This window comes from Hippocampus bargibanti, linkage group LG18 (assembly GCF_051943395.1).
Source record: "Hippocampus bargibanti isolate YZ-2025 linkage group LG18, ASM5194339v1, whole genome shotgun sequence".
NCBI lineage: Eukaryota > Metazoa > Chordata > Actinopteri > Syngnathiformes > Syngnathidae > Hippocampus > Hippocampus bargibanti.
Genome location: NC_142751.1, coordinates 3,264,222 through 3,288,263, shown reverse-complemented (window position 1 = coordinate 3,288,263; position 24,042 = coordinate 3,264,222). Strand labels below are relative to the sequence as shown.

Sequence of the window (24,042 nt, the reverse complement as noted above, 5' to 3'; positions counted from 1 at the left end):
GGAAAAAAAAGTTACAAATAAAAATTCGCCGTCGTCGCAGATATTTCGACATGGTTTCTCCACTCAGGCCAGGAGATGGGGCCATACCATCACGACCATCCGCCATCTTTTTTTGTTCTTTTGACTTTAACATGGCGCCGCAAAAGTGGCTGCCTTTCCAGCAACTCCTGTATTTTGTTTTTTCTCATTCTTTCTCTTCCTCTACCTCTCATCACTTTGCTGCTTGAAATGTACATTTCCCTACAGCCCCTACGAGACGAATAAAGTTATATCCAATCAAATTCAAAATATAAAATCTCGCGAGATTACCTCCGATAAAAGGAAACTGTTTACCCGTGCCGATAAGACACATTCACACATTTTTTTTATAAACAGCCGAAGGTCGCTCATAAAATGTTAGCTATAAGTCATTTTTTTCCAACAATTATTGCCGTCAACTCAACTCAAAGTCTGTTTATAGAGCACTTTTAAATCCAAAACGCTGTGCACAGAGCAATTATCAAACAAACCACAAATTGTAACAACGAGGGTACAGAAAGTGCTTAAGAATGAATGACTCTCTTGTCTTTGTTTTGACATATTGTCTTTGTGCTGTCATATTATGTTTAGTTTTTTTTCTTTTGACTTCAAGACGGCGCCGCGAGAGTGGCTGCCTTTCCAGCAGCTCATGTATTTTGTTTTTATACTTTCATTCCTTTCATCACTTTGCTGCTGTGAAATGTAAATTTCTCCACTGTGAGACTAATAAAGGCAAATCCAATCCAATCCAAATTCACAACAAAGACGTTAAAAATTCATAAAAGTCAAACTCAAGTCAAGGTCAAGTCAACAACGTGTGGGGCACTAAACAAGCTAAAGAAGCCAAATCCCCTTTGACATTAGGGTGAGGAGAGTATAAAAAGTTAGCATGGCATATTTTTTTACAGTATTTACAGATCCTTTATACAAAACACACCAAAAACTAACAACATCCAAGTAGGTGCAGCAGCTTGGCGTCCATGCCCTCAATGTCGGATTCGTCGCCCGAGTCGGGACGCTTGTCGGGGCATGGCGAGGAGGGCGAGTCAGCGCCCTCGGCGGTGATGACAGCCTCCAGCCACGAAGACAGTGACGAGGATGACGAGAAGGAAGAGCAGGAGGAGCAGGAGGAGGCGGCTGCCGCGTCGTCGCCGCCGCCACGATGTCTTCCTGTGGGCGTAAGGAAAGCACACGCTGCCGCCACTCGCAAAAAGGGACAATCTCATCGGTACAGGAACCATGATCCCAACAGTTGAAAGGGCAAATGTGACGCGACGTCCTACCGGTGGCGGCATCGCGCGCCCTCTTCTTTTTGGGCCCCCGGGCGTCGGAACCCCGTCGCGCCACATCGTCATCATCGCCGCTGGAGGACATCTGCTCCCGCAGCTTCTTCTCGGCGTAGGCCTGCTCGTAGTATTTGGCCCGCTGCTCCTTGCTCAGCGACGTCCACTGCGGGCATCCCATTCCGGCGCCGTTGGTGAGGGCGTCGCGTTATCCAAGGGGCGGCGAGCGGGGCCCGACGGCGCACTCACCAGCTGTGCCAGGAACTTGTTGACGGCCATGCTGTCCTTGTGCTCCAACTGGCTCCTCAGCGCCATGCGCCGCTCGCGTAGGAAGCACACAAAGGCATCTGGCGGCTTTTTGACAGCCGCCGGCCCGCGTCGCCGCTTGCACTTTCTCTTTCCACTGAACAGCCGCAAACCGGGTGTCAATTGACGCCCGCACGCACCAGGCGGCCAGCGCGCCGGGTCGTGGCCCATCTTACCAGGGCGAGCAGGCGGACGTCGCGGGTGCGGGAGGGGCCGGGGCGGCTTGGGAGGCGTCCACCGCCGCGTACAACACTTCCCCGTTCCTGAGAGGCAAAAAGGAAGTCAAGATCGGCCAGCATTCGGCCCCGGCGGCAGCGTAACTCACAGCATCCCCACGGCGTGCAGCGTGGCGCCTTCAGGCAGCGGCACCACCGGGAGACTTTTTTTCTGCACACACAAAAAATGGCGGTGGCGTTGGTACAAGTCCACTGCGAGCGACTAAAGAAGGCGGGTCAAAATGGTTCTTTAGATTACAGTTGTCAAAATCAAGGCATAGCGGCCAAATCCGGCCCAGCAGATTATCGTTATTATTACTTCCGGGTTGAGTGAACGCTGGCGCGTGTGGCTGCCGCTGCTCACATACAGAAAATGTTATCCTGTGACTGTAAAGTGACCTTGAGAGTTTTGAAAGCTGCTTATAATTGAAATGTATTACAGTGATACCTTGGCTTACGAACTTAATTGGTTCCCAGACAGTATAAGGCAAAAAGTGTGTATCCCAAAAATTAATTTCCCATAGGAAACCATTAAAATGAGAATAATCTGTTCCCAGGTCCCCATAAAACATAATTTTCTACTTTCTAATTTTTTAACCCTTAAAACTACACAAAATATACCTTATTTTATGTATAATAAATGTGCTATGGTATTATAACTGAAGAGATAAACTACTTAATAATAAAGTTGTTTTATTTCCAGTCTTTTTTTATTTATTTATTGGTCGTTGATGGCTTGATGGAATGGAGTGGCTGGTTTCCTCAGTATTAAACACTTGATGAGGAACGTGACCTTCTTCTTTCACTATCTTGAGGAACGATCCCTTGGAGGTGCTTTCTGTCATGATCTGGTTGGCGACCAACGGGGGGCGCTATCGGCCCCGCCTGTACCTGCACAGGTGCTGGTCGTCCCAATCAGATAGGTGACCAACGAGTAGTGACGTCAGCCTTGCCGACAGCCTCGCAGGTGCTGGTCGTTATAATCACTGACACTTAAAAGGACACCCGGCACGACCATCCGGTGTCGGTTCATTGTTTGCGGCATGCTGTGCATGTGTTTGTTTAACCTTGGCGGACTTTTACTTTTGGTCTTCTTTTGCTACTTTATTTTTTCCATTCAGATGATTTTGATGTTTCACATTTTGTTCCAACTGACTTTATTTTAATACAATTTGTCAAACAACCTCCTGCCTGCTTTTTGGGATCCGCACCCGCCATCACCACCTTGCAAACCGTGACACTTTCTCTGTGATAATTTTATCTAGTTCCTCATCAATTGTATTGTTTATCTGGGTTGATAGCTTTTTGCATCAAGGGTACAGATGGTTTGTGGAGCCTGATTGATGGGATATTTTAACCTTGCAGTCTACACTCTGCCTTTCAACTATCAAAGTTGAAACTGTCACTGTCGTCTGCCTCTCTCTTTAATGTTTAAACCACCTCCCCTCACTGCTGCGTCCTTGACCAATCACATGGCTTTAACCGAAGACTGGGTGCGGGGAATAGAGGACCAAAACAGTCTGCTGCCATTTTGTTGTTAGAAGAACGGGCTCTTCCGCGAACGACACATCACTCATTGAGGCAGCTCCGTGTGTATCCCGAAAAAAGTTCATATGCCAAGGTAAAATTGTCATAAATTTAACGTTCGTAAACCGAAAAGTTCATAAGCCAAGGGGTTCGTAAACCGAGGTATCACTGTATTATTATTTGATTGGGCCCGCCTGAGCGAATCAAACTTGGGAAATTCCATGCTCATCTATCGAGTTAGCTAGCGAGCGATCGAGTGTTCCATTCAGCTAGCTGCCTAATCCCTTAGATCACAGGTGTTAAAGTCAAGGCCCGTCGGCGTGCCCTCCGGCTCGCGTTGCCAATGTCACAGCTCTCCTCGATTCCAGCTTTGGACGAGCGCAAAAACATTTTGGACTTGGCATTTCAAGCATTTTTTTTGCCAAAGCTCAAACCTTGGCGGGTCCTGTTTTGATGACACAAGATCTCGCGTGTTCATGAGTTACACGGGTACACGCGGGCCACCGTTTCCCCCCAAGTATTTGTCTATTTGGTTGCAAACACTTCCATCTTGCCGAGGGCTACCGTCTACGACTGTCACTCTTCACACACAAGATGAATGCCGTGAGTGTGTGCGGGTGCGTGTACCGGCGGCGGCGGCGCAGGTGGGAAGCTGAAGGACGGCTGGCTGTGGACAACCTGCGGCGTCATCTGACACGGCAAGTACTGCGAACAGAAGCAGAGGGCGGGAATCAACAGCAGTAAACGCACCCACACTCTCGTAACAAATAAGAGATGCAATTGGAGTTTGGGGGAGCGTTTCACATCCTGTAGTGGCTTGGCTTTTTCTGGGATTGCTACGAGACTTCCATTTGGGGAGGGGGGATTTCTGCGCCTGACTCCTTGTCGCCCATCCGCTTACCTGGAGACGGAAAGGAGCCCCCGCCTGGCGGCTGAGCTGAAAGGGGTGCACGAGGTAGGGGTTGAAGTGCGGCCCGTATCGCACACCGGGAAGCGGCACTAACTGGGCCTGCGGCACAAACGGCAAGCGCGCGGCGAAGCGAGCCGGCTGGGGGCGGGCGTCCAAGGAAAGAGCGGCGTAGGGGGCAGACGGAGGGGGGTTGGAAGGCGGACGCTGGCCTGGAGGGCCGGGAAGGGGCGTGCCGCTGGGGTCGCACATGATGTTGGAACACAACTCTTGCAGTGTGTCCGCCACGTCCTGCCACTCCAGCTCGCCTACGATCTGCTCAAACTCTTCCCTGAGCTTCTCCATCAGCGAGCACCCTGATGCTCTACTTTGCCCTCAATCTGGCCTCCTGCTCTGCTTCTCAAATACACACATACATCAATGGATGCACACACATACACACACACACGAGATCGATTATTCATCCAAAGGGGACATTAAATAAATCAACAAGAAGATCCAAGTTGAAGTAGAAACTACTTGTGGACACAAAAGTGCCAAAGCACTTGTGTCCCTTTCCTTCTCGTTTGAGAGAAGTTGTCCAAAATCCCCAACATGATGCAACGAGGAGCGTGAGATGAATTCCATTGAAAATTCACAGAACGACGAAAGGCTGACATCACATAGACTAGAAACCGGCGGTAGCTTTGCTGTTCAAATGCAAATCGACTTTCTTTCCCACTCTTTGCCGCAAGGTAGAACAGAACGCTCGCTATTTTCCGCACTTGCCCATTAAACTGTACACAAATGCCCACTTTGATAATGATGTTAATTAGAATTATTTCCCCCCCCCTCCCAAAGTTTGATTTGTTGTGTTAAAACTGTTTACGAGTGACACTTTGTCGGGAGGTGTTTAGCTAGCAGTTAGCTAAAACACCCACGTACGCTTTTTTTGTTGTTGTTGAATTGTTGTGTTTTATCGACAGCATCTTACCGAGTTGGTCCACTAAACGCGATTAGTCGGTCGATGGCAATGCTGCAAAATGGGGCCACTCGTGAAAGCGATTAGGGGGGTTGGGGGCGCTCAAACGGTCTCTGGTTCGTACTGACAGAGTCGACTCGGCTCCAAGCTCCGCCCCCACCTTCCCGAGCGGGTCGTCGTGGTAACCGCGCGGCTCGTCACCGATTTACGCTACGACAAAAAGTTTACTCGATAATCTATTTTGGAATCATATTTCCCGATCTTATTTTTATAATAATAATACATTTAATTCATAAGCGTCTTTCAAAACTCTCAAGGTCACTTTACAGTCACAGTATATTTTTTTGCTGCAGGTGAGCAGCGGTAGCGGTAGCCACACGCGCCAGCGTTCACTCAACTCATAAAAACTCAAAATTAAACTCAAATAGATAGAAATTTAGATAGCTAGCTAGATAGATAGCTATTGATAGCCAGCTAGATAGCCAGTCAGGTAGCCAGCTAGATAGCCAACCAGATAGCTAATAGACAGCAAATAGATAGCTAGCTAGGTAGCCAGCTAGATAGCCAGACATATAGCTGGATAGCTAGCCAGATAGCTAATAGCCATCAAATAGATAGCTAGATAGCCAGCCAGCCAGATAGCTAATAGTCAGCAGTTTGTTTTTGTTGTCTTTTGTTGTACTTTCTTCTTCGAGTTGCTTGTTATTCTTCCTTCCTTCCTTAATTCCTTCCTCTCTTCAGTTACAGTTCTATTTGGGTTACTGTTTAAAGAGTTAATGGCTTGGGGGAAGAAGCTGTTTAAATGTCTGCTGGATTTGGTGCGCATGGATCGGTACCGCCGGCCTGAGTGGAGTAGCTGGAAAAGGTGGTGGGCAGGGTGCGGAGGGTCCAGTAGGATTTTCTGCGCCCTTGTTTGGTTTCTTGCAGTGTGCAAGCCCTCGAGAGTGGGTAGGGCGATGATTTTTTCCGCCATCCTAACTCTCCTTTGAAGTCAGATTTTGTCCATTTTTGTTGCGGCCCCCAACCGAACGGTGCTGGAAGAACACATGCAGGATGGATTCAATGACAGCGGTGTAGGAATGTCGCAGCACCTCCTGTGGCAGGCCATGCTTCTTTAGCAGCCTCAGGAAGTACATCCTCTGTTAGGCCTTTCTCAGGATGGAGTTGGTGCTGACCTCCCACTTCATGTCCTGGGAGACTGCGATTCCCAGGAACTTGAAGGTCTTTACGGTTGACACGAGGCAGTTGGATAGTGTGAGGGGCAGCTGTGGTGATGGATGTTTCCTGAAGTCCACGATCATCTCTACCGTCTTGAGCGTGTTCAGCTCTAGGTTGTGACGGCTGCACCAGAGCTCCAGCTGCTCCACTTGTTGTCGGTATACTGTCTTTGATGAGACCGATGGCCGTGGTGTCGTCTGCGAACTTTATGGATTGACAGCTGGGTGCGCTGAGGTCCAGTCGTTTGTAGAGACAAGACCAATGGAGGTCTTGGGGCTCCAGTGCTCGTGGTTCGTGTTGAGGATGATATTTTTCCCAGTCTGCCCTGTTGTGTCTGTCCTGTCAGGAAGCTGAGGATCCACTCGCAGATCATAGGGGACACCCCAAGCTGGAGAAGTTTGGGGATGAGGAGTTCTGGGATGATGGTATTGAACGCAGAGCTGTAGTCCACAAACAGGATCCTTGCGTAGGTTCCTGTGTTGTGGAGGTGCTCGAGGATGTGGTCCAGCCCGATGTTGACTTCCTTCCTTCCTTCTTTCCATCTTTCCTTCCTTCCTTCCTTCTTTCCATCTTTCCTTCCTTCCTTCCTTCCTCCCTCCCTGTCTCCCTTCCTTCCTTCCTTCCTTCCTTCCTTCCTTCCTTCCTTCCTTCCTTCCTTCCTTCCTTCCTTCCTTCCTTCATTCTTTCATTCATTCCTTCTTCCCCTCCTCCCTCCCTCCCTTCATCCCTTCCTTCCTTCTTTCATACCTCCCTTCCTTCTGTCCTTCCTCCCCTCCCAGAGTTTTTCCAAGTTGATGGCGCCACCTCCGATGTAGACCGAACTACGCGGCATTTGTGACAGCGGAGGCAAGTGGACGAAATTCCAGCCACCTGGTCGCAAGTGTGACCTTTGTGGAGGAGGGGGGGGCAAGGAAGGCCGCGTTGGCAATCACGACCTCCTCCCTGTTTGGGGCAGCCACAGGTCGCCCGCCGTGCCGCGCGCCATGAAATATGTCTTGGCCCCGTTGGACACGCCCCATGGGCTCAAGTGGTGGGCCTCCGCTTCAGGTGGCAAAGGCGCCGGCGGGGGTCACGGGGGTCGGGGCGGTCCGGTCTGCAGGATCCAGATAAATGGTCAGAGGAGTGGGCAGGAAGTGCTCTCTCATCACTTCCCGCCTTTGTTTTCTGCCGCTATTTTCCAGGCTTGGAATGTGGCTGCAATGGCGGGAGGGCTTGGCTGCTGGGGGGCCTCAAAACAACTTGATGAAGTTGCCGGAGAGAAGGAGAAAAGGCTCTGGCCACTCCGACTGTGGCATCGCCGCAGGAGTTTCCTTCTGTTTTAAGATGGCTGACCTCATGACCTCAAACATGGCGAAATGCCGGAGACCAGACGGCCTCGAGGGGCAAGTAGCGGCTAGCGTGGACGCGAGACTAGTTTTGCTTCAGGCCTCAAGCAAGATGGTGGCCCGTGATCGAGGGGACTCCATTTCTGCGAAGCGGACCGGCCGGCCAGCTTCACACGGCGTCCGCCTGGGCCCACCTGAGCCCGGCTCCAAGGTCAGCGTGGCTCGCCCTTTAGCCAAATCTGTCTGACGCAGATCCGCTTCCTGTTCCAGGGAGATGGGCTATTGTTCGCGGGGAGCCGGTGCGGCCATCTCGCCGACCAGCCGTTTCCCCTTTCCTGAGGAAGCACATTTTTGTTTTGTTTTTTGTTTTTTTTTTCAATCTGGAATCTTTGTGAAAAGTGAACCGTGTCATCAAATCTGAAGCAAATAATTGACAGTACTTTATATCTGTCGCTGTAGCAGGAAATCTAGAAATGTGTCTCTTGAGAAAGGAGAAATGGCGAGGGCCCAAAATACTGGCCACTAGATTCCGGAACAGATTCACTCCCTTTCCATGATTTGTGACGGAGATTGTGGCAGTGCCGCCATTTGCTCACCAAAAACGCTTTAGGGAAGATGTGGACAAACAGTAAGACAAATTTGCCCAGAGAAATTGCCTCCAAATCACTTTTGGTCTCAGCTCAGGAGCCTGTTTGTGCAGCACAACCGTTTTTTGGGTCTTTTTTTATCAGGGCCCAACAGTAACAGGAAGTCCGCTTTGGGGATTGTCCGTGCACTTCCTGCCCGAGTTGCAACAGGAAGCGCGGCATAAAACCAAGAGGAAAAACGCCCAGGGATCATTTTGGAGCACAGAGGTGGACTGCCACGGCCGCCGGGATCAGGCGGAGCAGCGCCGCTCGACCCACCGACGACTCCGCCATGGCGGCGGCCGCCGCCGGCCTGCGGGGCCCCGGCGCCGGGGGGGCCGAGAGGGCCTCTGACCGCACGCTTCACGGCCTGCGCCCGCACAGGTAAACAAACCATCGTCCAAAACGCATTTCCACAACATTCTTTGTCAAATTTTGTCGTGTCGCTCGGTTGTGGTCGCGCAAGCAGGAATTTTTGGTTACGCAAGCCACTTTTACCCCCAAATTGCGTATTCTTTACAAATACATGCACCAATTTGTAAATGTGAGCAAAAAATAAATGCTCTTAAAATCAGCCAGAATCTGAAAATACACACTCGGTTTCGCAAATCAATTTTAATTAGATGTCAATTATTCTTTAAAAAGTGTCATAAAACGTCTTATTAGAATGACATATGCATTTCTCATGATGTTTTCAGCTGTTTCCCCCCTGCTCTGCATAATAAGGGGAGGAAAAGAAATGACAGGATTTGCTCGAATCGAAAATAACCATACAATTTAAGCAAAATAGAGTTATGTCTTAGGATAGATGTGTTTGCATTACATGATATGCATGTCACAAAATAATATCGCTTTAGTCCACAAAAGACTCATGGCATAAGTATACAATTCGATCATTTGACTCCACATTTTATTGGATGTGACACTGATGGGAAAAGCCGAAAGAAAAAGAAGAAGATATTTGATATGTATATTATATAGAATTATCATTAAAAAATTCAATCGTTCGTCGTGTAAGAGCAACAAAAAGGAGTGCAGTCGATATAACGTCATTGAGAAGCTGGGGGTCTGTCGAGGGGGGGGGGGTGACCCCATCACACCCTGAGCGCATCGCTTGTGTGACAGTTGGACCCGACTGGCCACACCGCGCATACACACGGGCGCGCACACTCAATCATCGGATTTATGCTGATTTTTCATTGGATGGGATTGGACCACTAACCGGAAGCGATCGCTTTGGACTTTGGAGGTTTTCGTCAACTTGTTGGACTTTTCCCACAGCTGAGGTGACTGACTGCTCAATGCGCGCTCGGTGCTTGAGCGCGTCTCGTACGCACCGGTTTGTAGGCTGCGTGCGTGCGCGATACCTTTGCGTCTCGAATGCCTGCGAAATGGCGTCCTCGTGCGGACTTGTTTTTTTGCGCATGACAACAGAAGCGCAAGTCAAGTTAGAACGTTGGTAAATATTTGTCGTCAACTTTTCGAGAGAAAAAAAAACAATCAGGGTGAGAACAAACGTCGTATTTATGAACGTACGTCGTCAATCAATGATCCGTTCAAAAAACAACATCGCTGGTATTTCTACTTTTAAAGTTTATATGTTGGGCTTTGGGGCGGCCCGGTAAGCGAGTGGTTAGCACACCAGCTTCACAGTGCAGAGGTCGCCGGTTCGCGTCCCGGTCTGGCCTCCCTGTGTGGAGTTTGCATGTTCTCCCTGGACCTGTGTGGGTTTTCTCCGGGTCTTCCATAATGAGGAATAAGCGGTACGGAAAATGAGATGAGATGTTGGGCTTCGTGGCATAACAATTGCACTTTTTGGAAACTTTACCTTCGAGACATTTCAACGGAGTCGTGACCGTCAATGCGTAGCCGAGTGCTCATTTTGGAAAATAAAAGGACGGCAGAGCATTAGACTTTGGGTCACATCGTTGGGAATTCGAAAGCAAAGTGCTTCGGGGATTTTAACGAGGTGGAAGATTGGGACCAATTGTTGTGACGTCATCATGAAGGTGCTCTCCCCTGTGTGTGGCTCTCAGGTGGTCCCCCGGTCGGCGGAGCGCATTCCGACCCGCCCAGCGTGTCCCCTGCCCTCCTTCGCTCGGAAGAGCTTGACCGAACCACAGCGAAAGAGAGAGAGAGAGAGAGAGAGAGAGAGAGAGAGAGAGAGAGAGAGAGAGAGAGAGAGAGACACACACGGGTCCAACGTGGTGGGAAAGGGACCCAAACGATGCAAGCGGCCTTGCTCGCCGTCCTCCTCGTCCTCCAGGCGGCAGCCGCGGCCTCGTCCTACGCTCACGACCACCACGGGTAAACCCCAGTCAGCCATTTGCACCAAATAGACCGCCGTGGTCATTTCGTGTCGTTTGCCGAAAGTACTCGGTGGGCCAAATCCCATCAATGCCTCAAACGTCTCCAACACACAGAGTCCAGTCTACAGTGGGAACCATCCATCCAGACACAATTCAAGAAAATAATAATCATTTTGCGTCACTCTCTCTTGCTATAGGAGGAGAGTGTGCGGCGGCCGGGAGCCCCGCCACCAACGGCCGCAAACTCATGTCGTCACAGCGACCGAGTCCTACGTCCTGCCGCTGCATAAGCCTTTCCTGACGCTGTGTCATGGCCGTCGTCTCTGCAGCACCTACAAGTGAGTCTGCGCACGGAAAACCTACCACGTCGATGCCGTGGGATTTCGACGTTGTATCGGTTTCAAATGCTCACAACTCACCGCCACAACGTCAACTTTCAGCTGTCCTGTATCCACGGAAAACCCACCAGTGGCAATGCAAGTGCATGTCACTTGAAAATGACCGTCCAAAGGCTCCGAAAAGGCTCATTGGAACCAAAATGGCCGACTTCTCGCGTGTCTTGACGTCTCCAGACTTTGGAGCGCGACGCTCCAAAGTCTCATCTGTTTGTCTTTGGGTCATTTAAGATATGTCCCGACGTCATCAAATCTTTCTTTGGTCGAGGCTTGAAAACAGGCCTGAAGTGGCTTCTTGGAGCCACAGTGAGTCAGCCATTTTGGTTTCAAGGACATAAAATGGCTGACTCACCACCATTCGCGTGGTGGTGAGTCAGCCATTTTGGCTCCATTTTGTCTCCTTGAAACCAAAATGGCTGACTTGTTACCATACGCGTGGTGGCGAGTCAGTCATTTTGACTCAATTTTGGCTCAATTTTGGCTCAATTTTTCGCTCCCTTTTGGCTCCATTTGGGCTCCATGAAGCAAAAATAGCTGACTCACCACACTACACGTGGTGGCTCATGCCTCGTTGAGACTTTTTTGCGACGGTGATGATGTTTGGGGCAGCTGAGCAAAAGTGGAGGCTTACTGAGAAGTTTGCTGTATGCTTGTGTGCACAGAACGACCTACGCGCTGGCGTACCGGCAGGTGAGCAGAGTGGCGCCTTTCCCCAACTTGTACCCCGAATGTTGTCCAGGGTGGAGACGCTTTCACTCGCTTCACTGTAACCAAGGTAAACATTTAAGGGGGGAGGCATTGGGAGTGAGCAATGTGCCAAGGGCTAAAAGCCTCTTTTTTTGGGGGGGGTCTTCCAGATGTGGATGAGTGCGCGGAGCAGCATCCGTGCTCTCACGATTGCATCAACACGGCGGGTAGTTTCCGCTGTACGTGCCCCCCGGGTTTAGTCCCAACCGACGACGCTCGCTCCTGCCGCCGTTTCGGAGCGTCCGCGTCCACCCCAGCACCGCCGTCAGGTGGGCCGACCGAACGGCAAACCAGCGCGTGTCCGCCTTTCCCTGTCGTGCATTGCCGCCAAGAAGAAGAAGAAGAAGAAGAGCAGATCGCAGCCAGCCTCGCGGCTCATTATTACTTTTGGTACGCGCTATGCCGCTCTCAACTCGTACCGTGAGTAATAATGCACTGCGACTGGCGCCCCGTCGGCTCTGTCGCCACCCTTGCCGCCCTTTGATATCATTCTTTGATTTTTCATCCTTATAAAAAAATCTGCAATAATCATGATGTATTAATTTGTTGACTTTTGGGCTACGCAATGTGAAGATAAGCTAGGCTACATCACAGCGCCTCCATATTTTGGTGTTCTTCCCGCAGAGATGGGCAAAACCTTGCTTGAAACACTTTCAGTCAACGTCTGCTTTGCTCAGAAAATCAAAAACAAGCTAGCACGTTTCAAAGAAGACAGGGAAAGTATACACTGCGCTGAGCTAAACTAAAACTGGAACGCTTCCCCGCTGAAAACGCAGACGGAACGCCGGGGAAAACTCCCGACAACGTGACGGCCGAAATGGAGAACTTGAGGAGCAGACTGGAGCTTTTAGAGAAAGTAGGTCACTGATTGAATTTTTTTTTTGTCTTCTTCCCGCGTCGCATCGTAGCGTCTGATATTTTTGGGCAATCCTCGCAGAAGCTACAGGTGGCGCTAGCGCCGTACAGCAGCGTTTTCCCAGAGGAGGTTTTGTCGCAGGACGGCGCCACCTTGCTGTCGCACTCCTTCCACCAGCTGGATCGCATCGACTCGCTCAGTGAGCAGATCGGGTTCCTCGAGGAGCGCTTGGGAACTTGTAAGTTCAGCAAAAAATAAATAAAGAAGAACCCTGGGATATGCATGTAGCATCAGGCCAAAAAGCAAAGGAAAAATTGGATTGGATTAGCCATTATTAGTCTCACAGTGGAGAAATTGACATTTCGCAGCAGCAAAAACAAAATACAGGAGCTGCTGTAAAGGCAGCCACTCTCACAGCGCCATCTTGAAGTCAAAACAACAACAAAAAACTAAATAATGTGACACAACACAAAACACACATTCAATTTTTAGCACTTTTTGCACCCTCTTTGTTGCATGAAGCAGTTCTAGATGAAAGAGGATCAAAGCCTCCTTTTCACCAGTGGATCAGTGACGTCGTGGTGGAATATGCACACGTCTCCTACAAGCTAAATGTTGAAAGCAAACAAAGCCGTAGCATCCGTTGACCAAAAGAGATTGTCTCACCTCTCCGGTCCCACGTCAATCCGCTTCAATTCCAAGACGCATAATAATATGACACATCGGTTGGGGTCGGCATAGATTAGAAAAAAAAAAATCTGCACAATTTTGAGGGTAGGTTGCGTGACCCAGAATAGCTCGGTGAAGGAGGATCACCTTGTAAAAAAACCTTTTTTTTCTCCTCCTCCTCCTCTGCAGGCTCCTGCAAGGAAAAGTCGCCGGAACTAAAATATGGCCGGCCCACGCGCCCATGGAGACCCGACTTGTCGCTTCGTCGAGCGCAATGGCCGCACAAATAAACAAGGGGATGTTTTCCCAACGATTTGCTTCCACAAAGGCGTCAAATAACTCGCGTTGTGTCTTTAATGCTTCAGACAACACTCAGGTCTTTTTTCCCTATAGAAATTAGAAGAAGAAAAAAAAGAAAGCAGTCATGTCAACAATACATATAGATGTAAATATTTTGGGGAGGGGGTCAATAAAGTTTCTCTGATAGGCCTTGGTTTCATAAAGGACGGTCATATTGTTGATGAATCTGTCATTTGGAAAACAGTGTACAGAGATACCTCAGCTCACGAACTTAATTGGTTCCCAGAAAGTGTAAGGCGAAAAGTTCATCTGCCCATAAGAAACCATTAAAATGAGAATAATCCGTTACCAGGTCCCCATAAGAGAATTTTCTACTAAATAAGCCTTAAAACTGCACAACATATACCTTATTTTATGTCTAATAAATGTGCCATTGGATTGTAATTAAAGAAATAAACTGTACTGTCTAATCAAGTCGTTTTATTGACCTTTGTAATGGTCGTTGATGTAGTTGCCTCTTGATGATATCCAAGTGAAGTTACCGTGCTTTCTCGGCGATAATACCCTCACTCACACTGTCACCTGCTAGCTGTTTTTCGTTAATCCAAATCAAGTTTTTCTATTGCCTGAGACCGTTGCTTAGACAACACAGAACCACCCTTAGCTACACGTAGCAATGATAGACTTAGCGTACTGGTCCTGGGACGCTAAGTCACACAAACACACATTTCTTTGGTGTCTTTCGATGATCTCCTTCTGCTCGATCGTAATTTGATTTAATGTATTCTTCGGCTTAACACTAGCCTGTGGTGGGTTCTTTTATTGGTCCCATAATAGCAAAAGTACCCCACTTGATAACAAACCACATCCGCACTCAAAGAAAGGGGGTGACGAAAACTCCACCAGCCACCGTGGTGCTGTGTGGTTTGGTTCGTCCGCCAAAAACTAGCCTGTCAGCCACTGTGGCGCGTGTGGTTTGGTTCGTCCGCCAAAAAACGAGTTCGTTAACAAAGACTATATGCTCGCCTATTTAATGTTCGTAAGGCGAGACGTTTGTGAGCTAAAGCATTCGTAAACGTTAAGTATCACTGTATACCTGATATTTTTTCTAAACATCAACATTGAGCCTCTTCGATGAGAAGGTTTCTTCAGCCGTCATCTGTACAAAAGTGAAGGTTTCGGACGTTTCGCCTCCTATCCAAGAGGCTTTGTCAGCGAACTAAAGTCTGACTGGTCGTATCGGCCCCATTTATATATCCCTAATGTCCAGACATGGTGGCGCCGGACACAGCTATGATAGGTCCCTACTCTCAGGTTGGGGGGGCAGAGGACCCCTCCCTGTGGCCCCACTGATTGTTCCTACATTCCTGACTAACGACTGGCCTATTACCTCCACTCCCACCGGTATCACCTCATTAGCATAACGACCCTCATCAGCATTACGAAAGTTGCCTAACCTGTTTTGCCTAAGCAGGCTGTTGTATGAACGATCCAAATTGAACCTCACCCCACCAGACTGGTTTAATGAAGGATTTTGTTGTTTTATAAGAATCGCTTCTTTTACCCCCCTTTCGAACCATCTATGTTCTTTCGCTAAGATTTTAACCTCATTGTCGTCAAATGAGTGGTTGCTAGCTTTTAGGTGCAAATGTACTGCCGATTGAGGTCCACTTATATTATCCCTGCGATGTTGATAAAGTCTTTTTTTGAGAATTTGTTGAGTCTCCCCAATGTACTGCTCTTTACAATTTTCATTCTTACAATGTATGGAATAAACTACATTACTTTGTTTTTCATTTGGTAGCCAATCTTTTGGATGCACTAATTTTTGCCTTAACGTGTTTATCGGTTTGAAATAAGTAGGAATTTTATGTTGCCAAAGGACTCTGTAATTTTTCAGAAACTCCTGCAATGTACGGTACTGCTACTCCTCTCCTTTTTGTATCTTGAGAATTATTGGTTTCATTCCCTATTCTTTCTTTCTGACATTTGTTGAATGACCACAGTTAGTGAGTGCTCTCCTGATATGTTTAATCTTTACATGGAAGAGATGGAGAAACAGGCCCTCACATCCTTCCCAGGGACTAAACCTAGACACTGGTTTAGATATGTGGACGATACTTTTGTCATAATTAAGAAACAAGAAATTCAATCATTCACAGATCACCTCAACTCTGTAGACTTCAACATTAAATTTACTCGTGAGGACATTCAAGAGAACCAACTAGCCTTCTTGGATTGTAAAGTAATTATAAAAGAGGACAGAGCGCTAAAAACAGAAGTCTTTAGGAAGGCTACGCACACTGACCAATACTTACTTTTTGACTCTAACCACCCTTTACAACATAAACTAGGAGTTATCAGAACCCTCCAGCATAGGGCTAAACTACTACCAACTAGCACTGAAGGTAGAGAAAAGGAGTCAAAACATATCAGGAGAGCACTCACTAACTGTGGGTACCCTCAGTGGTCATTCAACAAATGTCATAAAGAAAGAATAGGGAATGAAACCAATAATTCTCAAGTTACAAAAAGGAGAGGAGTAGCAGTACCGTACATTGCAGGAGTTTCTGAAAAATTACAGAGTCCTTTGGCAACATAAAATTCCTACTTATTTCAAACCGATAAACACGTTAAGGCAAAAATTAGTGCATCCAAAAGATAGGCTACCAAATGAAAAACAAAGTAATGTAGTTTATTCCATACATTGTAAGAATGAAAATTGTAAAGAGCAGTACATTGGGGAGACTCAACAAATTCTCAAAAAAAGACTTTATCAACATCGCAGGGATAATATAAGTGGACCTCAATCGGCAGTACATTTGCACCTAAAAGCTAGCAACCACTCATTTGACGACAATGAGGTTAAAATCTTAGCGAAAGAACATAGATGGTTTGAAAGGGGGGTAAAAGAAGCGATTCTTATAAAACAACAAAATCCTTCATTAAACCGGTCTGGATTGGATTGGATTGGATATGCCTTTATGGGGTGAGGTTCAATTTGGATCGTTCATACAATAGCCTGCTTAGGCAAAACAGGTTAGGCAACTTTCGTAATGCTGATGAGGGTCGTTATGCTGATGAGGTGATACCGGTGGGAGTGGAGGTAATAGGCCAGTCGTTAGTCAGGAATGTAGGAACAATCAGTGGGGCCACAGGGAGGGGTCCTCTGCCCCCCCCCCCCCCCCCCCCCCCCCCCCCCAACCTGAGAGTAGGGACCTATCATAGCTGTGTCCGGCGCCACCATGTCTGGACATTAGGGATATATAAATGGGGCCGATACGACCAGTCAGACTTTAGTTCGCTGACGAAGCCTCTTGGATAGGAGGCGAAACGTCCGAAACCTTCACTTTTGTACAGATGACGGCTGAAGAAACCTTCTCATCGATGGACCACTCCTGTACGACTGAGAGCTTACACAGACGTATTGAGGCTCTTCATTTCATTTTGCAGCAGCTCATGTATTTTGTTTTTCGACTTTCATCACTTTGCTGCTGCTAGACTAAGAGAGGTAAATCCAATCCAATCTTTGAAAGTACACCGTGTCAAATGTGCAGCCATGCTGGATTGGTCGCCACTCCAATTTCACAACAATCAGCGCGCCTGAGATTCCAAATGGCGGCGCGTGTCTTGGATTTTTTTTTAAACATAAAATGACGCCATTTCAGTTCTGCGAGCATCGCGTCTCATGGATGAAGTGTATTTGTCATCGTGTTGTCATGTTGCAATGACGTCGCAAAAGCTCATCTTATGCTTCACACCACACAAATCTTTGATGTATTCAGACCATCTTTAATAGATTTGTTGAAAATGATTGATCAAATGAATCCAGAGAAAGGAAAGTCAATGTCATCTTCATTTTCCTTTCAGATGAGGAAATAAACAAGACGAGGAAAATCATCCAGAGAAGTTGACTTTTTTGCCATTCGGTACATCAATCACCCTTCATGGGCATCAATGCCATCAAGCCACTGCTTGCTCAAGCAATCAGATGTTTGCCTGGTCAAAAAGAGGGCGGGATTTACCCATCAAAAAACATCTGCAGTTTTTGGTCGGCGCAAATGAACCCCCTCCTCTCAAAAAAAGAAAAATACAAATAAATAAAATGTGAGTTGAATCTTTGAAAGGTCAAAAGGTCAAGAAACACAAGTTTTGCCTTGCGGCATAGCAGATGGACTCAGCGGAGCGTGGACCTCAATCACATTCCAAAACAAAAAGGCAACATGAGATGATTAAAACAAGACCCCATTCTCGCCCCCCACCCCCCCAAAAAAACTGCATCCCATGGGCATGCACGAAACACAACGGTCACCCGTACAGCCGCGGCCGGCGTCCATCATTCCGCTCGCTGGAACGGCGAGGGTCAGGACGGCGCAGCCCGGCCGGCCCGAGAGTCACGTGAGATAAAAAGTGGCGGTGGACGCGGAGGGGAAGCCGGGCAGGCGTTCAAGCGGGCTCAGTCCCCGGCCGGCCCATTGCCGCACACCAAGCCGGAGATGTCCAGGAAGGCCGAGCGCATGGCCTCGTAGGATTTGTCGGTAAGGGACGCCACGTCCTCCGACGTCATGCCCTTGGTCTCCATCTTGGGTAGGATCTTCAAGCGGACGGTCCCTGCGCCACAGGGGGAAAAATTACTCACGCTCTGTACTTGCTTTGGGGTTGGCGGGATCGGGGGTCAACATCAACATTGGTGACGACGCTAGCAACGCTTACCTGATTTGAAGCGCTTTTCTTTTCGGAGGTAAAAGTTACCGTAGGAGGAGAAGACCACTGGTATGATGGGCACCTGCGGACAGATAGGAAGTCACGTGGTGCAGAAAGCCAGGAATACGGGGGCAGGGGGGGGGGGTCATGTGGCACAGACTGCTGCCAATCAAAGGGCAATTCACAAATCCAACCTGGATTCATTTTCGCTTCCACATGTGGGACGAGCGCTAACGTTTAAAGGACAACCGACACAATTTTTTTGTTTCCTAACTGACATCAGAAAAAGATTTTATAGCATCTAAAATACCCAAAACACGCAGGCTGATGTTTTTAGTCAAATTCAAAACACCAATAAAAATGACTTAGTGTCCCAAAATTGCCACAAAATGCACTTGGAAATGGCAAGTCAGAAAGTCCCGCCCCCTTGTTCGTGACATCACGCCAGGATACTCCTCCACAAAATGCCTTGCTCCATGCCTTGCTAAACCACAGGTGTCAAAGTCAAGGCCCGCGGGCCAAATCCGTCCCGCCACATAATTTTTTTCGGCCCGCGAAAGCAAATCACACTTGTTAAATTCCATGATGATTGCTAAAATCTGAGCCAAAATTTCATATTTTTGGATGTCAACCACAATAAAAGTCATTATTGTTGACTTCATATTGAAAACGAGTTATTCATTAATTTGCTGTGTGCTCTATATGTAATATTTGAAGGGATTTAAACATTCTAATGGATTCCCCAAATTCATAACGGCCCTCGAGAGGAAACCATAACTAAAATGTGGCCCGCGGCAAAAAATGATTTTGACACCCCTGATCTAAACAATGGTCTCAGAGAGTTCAGATTCGGAGAAGATGCTTTCTTGTTACTCATCCAGTTATGAATATGATTCAAATAGTTCTGAAGAGGAAGGCATAAACGTTTGTAAATTATTATATGATTAAAGAAGTCCTTCCGTATCAATTCGAGCCGTCTGGACTCCAATGTAGCGCCCAGAAAATGAACAAGATGGCGCACAAGCTCCGTTGGAAATGGGCTGATTTGTCCGCTGGGAATTTGTGTAAACTTACACCTTCTTTATGTGTGTTACCGTAATTGGCTGCGACACACAATGATTCATCATCACATAATTTATGTAGTTTTCCTTATAATTTCGCGATCAACATGGTGTTTTCAGATGAAAAAAAGTACCCAAAATGCATCGTGTGTGTCGCTTTCTCGGTCAGGGGCGTTCCTGACGTGACATCACATCAGGAATCATCACCAACTCAAAAACAAGACTTCCTGAATATTCAGCGCGAGTCTTAAAACGTAAAATAGATGCGGTGGAATCTTTGTAAAATGCGCTCAGTGGAAGTCATTTGAGGTGATTTTACAAATTATGGACATAACTGCTGTGTCGGTTGTCCTTGAAAGGTAAAGTTGATTTCCTTGCGCCTGCCGCCCTCTAGTGCAGGGCTAGCCAACCAATCAGAGATGAGGAGGCATTTTTTATTATGTTGCTGCAAAGAGCCACACACAAGCACGCACACGCACACACTCACACGTGAGCGTGAGTGTGTGCACACACACACACACACACACACACACACACACACACGTGAGCTTGTGCGCACACACACACAGATGCAGACGTACACACAGATGCAGACGTACACACAGATGCTGACGCGCGCGCGCACACACACGCGCGCACACACACACACGACCACACATTCCTGTTTCAATGGTTTTGTGAGGTCCGCATAACCCCAGATAAGGAGTGAGGACCACCGTTGCTGATAAGTTTAGAGAACTAGTGTTACATTTGAACACTAAATGTCACCCCATTTTCCTCTTCAACTTCGTTAAAAACAAAGAAATAAAAAGTGGACTTGAAACTGAAATAACAGCAGGAGTGAGGTTTCTGAATGGGAAAATACAAAGTCCTCACCGCTGTGTGAATTTGGTTACATTTTTTGTGGTATGAACTTTTTCCTCTCATTAACCACGCACATCACACATAAACACACAGTCAGTAAAAAGTGTGTGTATGCAAGTGAAATGAGAATACACACCAAAAAAATCATTTTGGGTGAATTTGTGAGGATCTTTCTGAAACTTTAACAGATGCATATATAGACCCTATAGAAGCCTTTAGAATGAAAAACTTGTGAGAACCGGCCAAAAGGTCATCACTTGTCAAAAATGTCCTCACTGCATACGTATAACATGTTAGTGGTCCTCACAAGACTAGCGATACAAACGCATGCCACATGACCATACAGACACGAACACTGCATGCACGACGAGCAACAGCCGGAGCTCCCGAACATAAATTAAACCTAAAAACACAAACACACAGATGTTTTTTCCCCAATTTCCTCCTCTCACTGTTCGCAGTCCACTTGGGACCAATCTGCTGGCTCTTGGTCGATTGCGATCGATTTAGCATTTACCACTTAGCACCAATTTCTGTGCATGAGTGGTAATCCAGTAATCTGATCGTCTGCCTTATATGTCAATCAAGTAGCGGGACTTATGATAGGCTGATGCGGTTCGTTCTGTGTATTCAGAAACACTTGAATCGCCGCGCCATCGGCGAGGCGTTTTGGTTGTCGTGTGAAAGCCCAGGAGCCACATTGAAAAAGCCAAAGAGCCACATGCGGCTCATGAGCCACGGGGTGACCACTCCGCTCTAGTGGTAAAGCATGTCAGTGCACCATTTTCAAAGAAGTACGGACGGACCTGGGCCTGCACGGCCAAGTGGAATGCGCCTTTTTTGAAGGGCAACAGGTCTCCTCTCTGGTTCCGCGTTCCCTCCGGAAACACCCACAGACGGATCTGGGGAAAGAAAAAACTCAAATGCGTTTGTTTTCTTTCCGGGTCAGGCTGGGGTAGGGGGGTTCCCCGTTACCTGTTGGTCCAACATGGTTTTGGCCGCGGCGGCCATGACGCTCTTGGCGTCGCTGGTCTTCTTGCGGTTGATGAAGACGATGCCGCCCAACCAGCAGAGGACGCCCACCGTGCCGGCGTAGATCAACTCCTTCTTGGCGATCATGGTGCAGCGGTCGGGCAAGATCTCCATCAGGCCTGCGGCGTGGAAGCCGCCACATTACTATGCCGCAACGGACCGACTGCCATTTCCCCCAAGCCTGAGTAAAAATGGGCCCCCCAAAGAAACGGTGACCCACCCAACACGTCCAGTGAGCTCTGGTGGTTGGAGATAATGACGTAGGGGCCCGGCGTCTGCAGGTGCTCCCAACCGCTGACTTGGAAGCGCAGGCCCAGGAAATATTTCACATGCCAAACCAGAGCGCGGATGATCCTGAGAAGCAGGGGTGGGCGCGGTGGGGGTTTTGGATCAAGCTGGACATCCAATAAGCCATACCAAAGCGCATCTTCCGTCTCAGAGAAAATAGCAGTCACTCCATGGGCACCACCGAAAACCTCCAAAAACCTGGTCGCGTGTCGCCAATGGCGTCACTTTGCCGGAACCCGCAACGAGTGACTCTTGCTTTCAAGGGATACAGAAATGGAAGAGCCATACGACTGTCGATATTCAAATTGGAAGAGGATTATTGTCCGCTTGTTCTTGTTCAGATACGACACCAGAGTGAGAAGATGGAGAAATCAGGGAGACAAAAATGAAATCAAAGCGCCTGTAGGATAAACAATGCTGTGTTTCAATGCACTCCATGTTTGCATTGTGCTTATCTGTGCTATATGTTGGAAGTAGAGCAGATTTGACAGTTGAGCTTGACTGAATTACACACATACATAACGCACGCGGGCGCGCACACGCGCACGGCTGGAAAAAAACGGTTTTCGTTTTGTAGCGGCAGCATTGTTTGGGTTGCACACGCGTCAGAATATTCGAGAATTTCCCCTTGTTGTTGTTTGTGACGGTTAGCGTTTGACGGAAGCTAACGCTGCTAGCTTGGTTTCGACGGGAAAAAAACAATTGAAAGTAAGGCGGGAGCGAAAGTTTTTGTCGGGGGCTGAAAGCTAGCCCGTTAGCCTAGCGAGCTAACGGACAGCCGACGGAGCTGTCAAAGCGAGCACAAATCCAAACTCACCTCATGTTCTCGACGTCTCTGCCGCCGCTTTTGAGCACGCACAGCGGCAACGCCAAGAGCGCCAGCACCATCATCCAGGCCACGTAGAAGCACTTTTTGAAATAAAACACAAACGCGTGGCCGCTGCTCCACAGCAGCAACCCCATCACCAGCGGCACCGCCACGGGGGCCACCCACAGCATAGCTGCCATCGCGGCTCGGTGAGTCTCGTCGCTTGGCTGGCTGGCTGGCAGGCTCGCTGGCCCGGACTCCACTTACGCTGCTCGGCGAAGAAGAGGCGCCGCGAGCCGGTCAATCATAACACCGTACTTGGTACTTTCGCTTCCTCTCGATTCTGGTGACCACCGTGTACCCTTATACATCTGTTGCGAGGTGGAGTCGGGCACACCGTCGTCGTCATCCGATGTGTTTTTCCCCCACCCCAATTTCCGGGACGGTTCCTTTCGGACCGCTGTATGTGACGTCATTCGCACGTTGATCTTTGGATTCGCTCGTCAACGAAAATAGGTTTTGCCTTCCAAACCAACATTTTCACACTTGTGGGTTGAAAACGTCTCCTTTTAGAAATGTCTATTTTTGAGTGAATGAATCTGAACGAGATAACCGATGCAACGTGTTTATATCGAATCTTCAAAATAAAAGAATGGTCAGTTTGTTTTAATAAGGCCTCGTCATTCGCTTTACTTGATCCCCAGAAATTAGACTATCATCTACGGAATTGGATTAGCTGTGATAATTTATCTACTTAGCTACTTAATGTGAGGCTGTCTGTCGTTACTGGACTCCATTTGACACGATTAGGGGATTCAGGGATGACCCCAACCGTGCCCCTTTTTTCCTTTTTAGGACAATTTATTCCTCAACAAAGTTAACGTACGTATATAACGTACGTATATATAACGTATATAAAAATCTACATGCCCCTATTTGAATGCACGGTTTATGTGACCCGAATACAACAACAACAACAACAAAACAAACGTAAAAAACAAATGTTCGTTGTTTTTCATGGAATGGCTGTATTTTACGAAGCGGCAAATGAGAGATGGAGATGAGAGATCCGAGAGATGGAACATCTGCACCGCAGTACGAACGACAACACAAGTAAACCCAGATTTATTTTTATCAGCTAATTAGTATATCAATACAAAACACGTTTAAGAAAATAATAATAATTATTATTATGCTGCCACAAGATGGCGGTGTTGTTTCAACAGTTCTGAACGGATTCATTTGACACAATCGACGAAATGTTTGTGCAATTGTTGAGGCAGCTTTTTTTTGTAAACGCCAATAACAGTTTATCAACTTCAGAAAACGTCAAACACGAGCGACTTGCAAAAACGGATTGATGTTTTTGGTTACGTGCCACACCTGATTCGTGTGGTTTTGAAGTGTTTGCATCTTCAACGAACTGAAGGTGCACGTTTTGTGAACTCGTAGAGACGGGGCTCATTCCAACACACTTTGTGAACTCAAAGTAAAAGTTGCCTTTATCGAACCTCACTCGTGTGTTTCGGATAAAACCAAAATATTTGAATATTCAAGGAATCGAACGCGCACGTGTTTGGGAACAATGAAGTCACTTCTTCTTCGACTCGTGATGTGTTCAAG

At 47.8% G+C, this 24,042-nt stretch overlaps 3 protein-coding genes across 4 annotated transcripts; 1 reads left to right on the top strand and 2 right to left on the bottom strand.

The window, feature by feature from the left end:
* Positions 1-124: 124 nt before the first annotated feature.
* Positions 125-5,052, bottom strand: LOC148884230 (uncharacterized). The gene is made up of 7 exons (XM_089019828.1): positions 4,251-5,052; positions 3,977-4,054; positions 1,933-1,994; positions 1,784-1,870; positions 1,551-1,704; positions 1,302-1,467; positions 125-1,188 (listed from the first exon to the last, which is right to left on the bottom strand). Exons 1-7 carry the CDS (start codon positions 4,599-4,601, stop codon positions 962-964), a joined length of 1,125 nt encoding a protein of 374 aa, XP_088875954.1. The 5' UTR covers positions 4,602-5,052; the 3' UTR covers positions 125-961.
* A 3,553-nt stretch (positions 5,053-8,605) lies between these two features.
* egfl7 (EGF like domain multiple 7) lies at positions 8,606-14,136 on the top strand. 2 transcript variants are annotated; one of them, XM_089019830.1, is made up of 8 exons: positions 8,606-8,770; positions 10,423-10,693; positions 10,893-11,033; positions 11,753-11,865; positions 11,948-12,106; positions 12,614-12,693; positions 12,775-12,931; positions 13,552-14,136. In XM_089019830.1, exons 2-8 carry the CDS (start codon positions 10,614-10,616, stop codon positions 13,650-13,652), a joined length of 831 nt encoding a protein of 276 aa, XP_088875956.1. In that variant the 5' UTR covers positions 8,606-8,770; positions 10,423-10,613; the 3' UTR covers positions 13,653-14,136. The 2 variants fall into 2 exon arrangements, with proteins under 2 accessions (XP_088875956.1, XP_088875957.1); XM_089019831.1 differs by lacking the exon at positions 10,423-10,693 and having other exon boundaries at positions 8,620-8,770.
* Positions 14,137-17,433: 3,297 nt separating this feature from the next.
* Positions 17,434-22,890, bottom strand: agpat2 (1-acylglycerol-3-phosphate O-acyltransferase 2 (lysophosphatidic acid acyltransferase, beta)). Its single transcript, XM_089019812.1, has 6 exons — positions 22,429-22,890; positions 21,544-21,677; positions 21,267-21,442; positions 21,098-21,193; positions 18,376-18,448; positions 17,434-18,273 (listed from the first exon to the last, which is right to left on the bottom strand). The coding sequence occupies exons 1-6, from the start codon at positions 22,617-22,619 to the stop codon at positions 18,119-18,121; spliced, it is 825 nt and encodes a 274-aa protein (XP_088875938.1). The 5' UTR covers positions 22,620-22,890; the 3' UTR covers positions 17,434-18,118.
* Positions 22,891-24,042: the final 1,152 nt, after the last annotated feature.